Source organism: Anopheles gambiae, chromosome 2 (genome assembly GCF_943734735.2).
Source record: "Anopheles gambiae chromosome 2, idAnoGambNW_F1_1, whole genome shotgun sequence".
Classification (NCBI taxonomy): Eukaryota; Metazoa; Arthropoda; class Insecta; order Diptera; family Culicidae; genus Anopheles; species Anopheles gambiae.
Window position 1 is genome coordinate 16,163,664 of NC_064601.1, and position 4,445 is coordinate 16,168,108.

General features: G+C 50.9%; 2 protein-coding genes across 9 annotated transcripts in view; one reads left to right on the plus strand and one right to left on the minus strand.

The window, feature by feature from the left end:
• Positions 1-357, minus strand: part of LOC1269408 (uncharacterized) — a 36,525-nt gene extending 36,168 nt beyond the window's left edge. For 5 of the 8 annotated variants that reach the window (XM_061645967.1, XM_061645970.1, XM_061645968.1 and 2 more), the window contains exon 1: positions 71-310. The gene's annotated coding sequence lies outside the window, so the exon portion shown is untranslated. Of the gene's footprint in view, positions 1-66 lie in introns of all 8 variants that reach the window. The other 3 variants (XM_061645966.1, XM_061645965.1, XM_061645964.1) reach the window with 3 other exon arrangements.
• A 1,384-nt stretch (positions 358-1,741) lies between these two features.
• On the plus strand, positions 1,742-4,299 carry LOC1269407 (protein RCC2 homolog). The gene is made up of 6 exons (XM_308044.6): positions 1,742-2,319; positions 2,508-2,583; positions 2,664-3,166; positions 3,245-3,339; positions 3,418-3,682; positions 3,782-4,299. Exons 1-6 carry the CDS (start codon positions 2,005-2,007, stop codon positions 3,950-3,952), a joined length of 1,425 nt encoding a protein of 474 aa, XP_308044.2. The 5' UTR covers positions 1,742-2,004; the 3' UTR covers positions 3,953-4,299.
• The last annotated feature ends 146 nt before the right edge of the window (positions 4,300-4,445 follow it).

Here is a 4,445-nt window from a genome sequence, read left to right on the forward strand (position 1 = left end):
GCCAGCCACTACTAGCCATTCTGGACACGCACTCGGTTCCTGGTTCACTATTTCCCACAGACTCACTCACGCAGGTCGTATGGTTTGGCGAGGGCAAAGGATATGCCGCGATCGGTGCAGTTTTGCAAATACGTTCCTCCGTTCTTCCGTGGTGCTGCTGTTTGCTTTAGCGTGGCCAGCAGTCACACACATTCACACAGGGCCCACCTTTCCTGGTTTGACGGAGGGTCCCACCGAACCGAAAACAGGAGTAAAAACTCAAGAACAGCACTCGCGCTCCTATGACCAGCAGCGGCAGGCCGTAGAATGCATAACACCTTTTTTCAAACACACTACCCCCTAGCGGATCGATGTTGCGAAGTTCCCGTTTGCGAAGTTCCAGACACTCGGGTGCGGGTTAGTCATTTTCCATTATTCAGCGAAGCTTTCGCCAATGCGCATGACACTGCCGAAGGTGGCCTCCGTGTGTTTGACAAATGTAGAATGGTAACAATACTACCAGCAGCAGCAGCAGCAGCAGCAGCAACACTGCGAGTGGCGCAAGGGGAGAGGAGCGGAGGGATGAAACGGGGAATGTGGAGGGGAGAAGCGAGTACCTTCATATGCACTTCGCAATTTTCGACATCTTTTTTTTCGGGGGGATGTGATTTGCTCTCGTGGAGTAGTCACCCCCGCAATCCCTCCACCCATCCCGTACCTGCATGCTCCATCCCCGTTGAAGAATGGATACAGGTTCGATCCCGAGGGAGTCCTTTCATTAAAAGATCCGTTCAATGGCGGATTGCTGTTTAATTATTAAAACCTATGTCGAGGATGTTGCATCACGCACGAACGAGCGCTAGAGCACGCGTGAGCGTGTAAGAGCTGTGCGAAGGAAGCATGTGTATTGCAGAGCGCGAATGGATGGCAAAAGAAGGTAATGGAGGAAATAAGCAAATCAGGCCGAAATGGAGTTGAGCTGCATACTAGGATTAAATGTATGTCTTAAAGCCTGACTGTATAAGAACAGTTATTGAACGCATAATTTCAACGAGCATCATTCGAACACTTTGCCATACTATAGTGGTAAAACTGAAAGAAGGACGCACAGCAAGGATTCATCCAAAATTTACCAACCGTCATCTCTTCCCTCAAAATGGATTCTGCCATCGCAAATCCTGAATCGCAACGATGGCAATCACTTAACGGCGTGGTGAGTTCCTTTTTTCAGGGCTCCACGAGGCCGCTTAGGGCTTAAAAAAATAAATTTGAGATTTTTCCTTCAAACCCTGCATACACCTGTTTAAAGCTACATTTAAATCTCGTGCCGTTTGCTTCGAATCGCGTTCCACTTCCACTCGATTCCTCTAAGCGACGTAAACGGTTTTTTGAAAAACAAAACCCTCAAAACCCTCGCTCGAAACTTCAAAAACCGTCGCAGGTACTTAAAAAACGTCACCAGCGAGGGAAATTTGCACCGATTTCAACGGTTTGGCGACGGTTTTTGAAAGTACTTGTGACGGTGTATGAGTTTTACTTTAATGTAATGATGTTTTGAAGGGCTTTTTTTATTGCTCTTTTTCCAACGCCTAGAGAGCAAGTCAGTGGCTTGAGTTAGTTTTAATTTTGATGAAATAAGCCGCAAATTAAACAAACGGTCACACTGTGCGCCTAAATGTATGCAATATTCACGTCGCGGTACTGTGCGTCCGTGCTCCTGTCAAACACTGGCAAACACTGTAACTACTGGCAGCACTGGTTTCATTGACCGCTCTGGCAGCACTGGCTTGGCGGTTTGGAAAAAGCCAAAAAAAAACAGCGTCGTCTGAATTCTCGCTTGTTTGTCCCGTTCGGTTCGCGCTCCGGGTTCGCCGTCTTGCAAACGTCGCCTTTGTCCTCCCCCCCCCATTGTACTCTGTCCATTCCGTCTGCCCCCCGTACGGGTTTGTGATAAATCCTTCCTGCTGCGCTTGGCCGTTCGTGCGTGTGCGTTGCCTGCGTGTTGTGCGTCTTTCTGTGCGTAAAATGTCCTCCAAGCGAAAGCCGGACGGTACGAAGAAGGCGGTGAAGAAGCGTAAAAACTCGGAGTCCAACTATGACTCTGACCTGAGCGACGAGTATCCGCGGGCGGGCGAACCGTCGACCCGCGAGGTGGTGGTCGAGGAGCTGCGACCGATGGAGAAGCTGCCGGAGGAGCTGCTGGCCGTGTACGACAAGGGCCCCGGCAAGCTGCTCATCGCTGGCATGGTGTCCTGGGAAATGACCGGCAAGCGGGACTCGAAGGGTGTCACAAAGATTCGGCCGAATCTGTTCACCTTCCATCGGTTCACCGGCGAAACGGTGGGTTTCTTTTGTGTTTATCTGTTTTCTGCCATTTCGAAACATTTGGCCCTTTGTGTGCATCCTTTGCCGCAATTGGTTCAGTGGTGCGTGTGAATATTTGTGTGCGCGCGTGTATGTGTGTGTGTGCGTGGCCATGTTTCTCCCCCTTATAACATCTCATGTTTCTTTTCCCACCCCATTCGTAGTACCGTTCGATGGCAAGCTTCTGTTCTGCCGCGCACTCGGTTTTAATTGATGAAAACTGGAAAGCTTTTACATTCGGTAAGACATTTTGTTGCCGCGTTCTGTTCTGCTGCCTGTGCTGACTGGCCACTTTTGTTTGCACAACCCCCTTTCCGCAGGACGCAATCAGCTGAGCCAGCTGGGCCACGGCGATACGGTGACGTGCGAGAAGCCGACGCAGGTGGCCGACTTGGCCGACTTCAACGTCATACAGGCGGCGTGCGGTCGGAACCATACGCTCTTCCTCACCGACACCGGCACGGTGTACGCGTGCGGCGACAACAAGAGCGGCCAGTGCGGCGTCGGCAACAAGCTGCCCACGATCACCTCGCCCACCCGGATCAGCTACAACGGGCCGCCGATCATTAAGGTCGGCTGCGGTGCCGAGTTTTCCGTCATACTCGACATCAAGGGAAACTTGCACACGTTCGGGCTGCCCGAGTACGGACAGCTCGGCCACAACACGGACGGGCGGTACTTCGTCAACTCGACCAAGATGTCGTTCCACTTCGAAACGCAACCGCGCAAGGTGCTGGTGTACATGGAGAAGAACAAGGAGGGCCACGTGCTGCCGATCGAAAACGTTAACATTATCGACTTTGCCTGCGGCAACAACCATACGGTAGGGCGTTTTTGACACACAGTTCCTTTCAATCGCGTATGCTAGAAAAGATATTCTTTTTTTTATTATTTTCACTAGGTTGCAATCGACTCGAAGAACCGAGCGTACAGCTGGGGCTTCGGAGGCATCGGGCGTTTGGGGCATGCCGAGCAGAAGGACGAGATGGTGCCGAGGTAAGTTGGATTAAACCGTGTCGATCGATAGCATCAACTAATCGCTTGCAAACGCTTTGCCGTTGCCGCCCATTGCAGATTGATCAAATTCTTCGACACACAGAACCGCAAGGTGATGCGCGTGTTTTGTGGCTCATCGTACAGCCTGGCAATATCCGACATCGGCTCGCTGTACCTGTTCGGGCAGAACAAGAAAACGGGCGAGGCCAACATGTACCCGAAGCCGGTGCAGGATCTAGCGGGCTGGAACATTACCAGCATCGGCACGGGCTACACATCGATCGTGATCTCGGCCGACGATTCGTTGATTGCCTGGGGTGCTTCACCGACGTACGGCGAACTGGTAAGGGGGAGTGTGCCTGCTTTCATGATGGATGCGCTAACTCAACTAACACATGAATTTATATTTTTATTATTTTTTTTTTCTTTGCACGTTCTGCAGGGGTTGGGCGATTTGCAAAAGTCGTCCTCCACGCCGAAGGAGGTAACGCGCATGGAAGGCATGAAAATCCCGATGGTTGCGCTTGGCTACTCGCACTCGATGCTGCTGGTTAACACGGAGCACGAGAAGACGAAGGAGAAGTACGACAACCTGCCCGAGTTTGTCGTCTAGTTGCGTCGGGAGGCAAAGGGGGCACACCACCACCACACTACTATCCGTCTTGAGACTGCCGGCAGAAGAATGAAGAGCGAAGCGATGGGTTGTGTGTTCACCAGCCCACCAGCACCGCACTATTCTTCTTCTTCCCTCCTTTTGGCGCTCTTTGCGCGTTGCCGCTTTGAGCCAACCAGCTGAACCGAGAGAACCCTTCTCAATTACTTTTACTAGTATTAGTTTTCCATCAATCACTCCATCGTAACGTATATGTAATATTTTTGGAAATTAAACGTGCATTTAGCTTTTCCGGTCGGGACCGCTCCGTGTGACCGACCCAGGAAAAGCATGTATTTCCACCAAAAGCATCGAGCGCATTGAACAGTGAAACGAATAATTGAAAGAACTGTGTCTCACCCCCTTGTTGGAGGAGAAAAGACTTTTAGCTTTTAGAGTAGCTGTTGACAAAACTTGTAGCATAGTAGTATAGTCCTGAATAGTGATTACGATC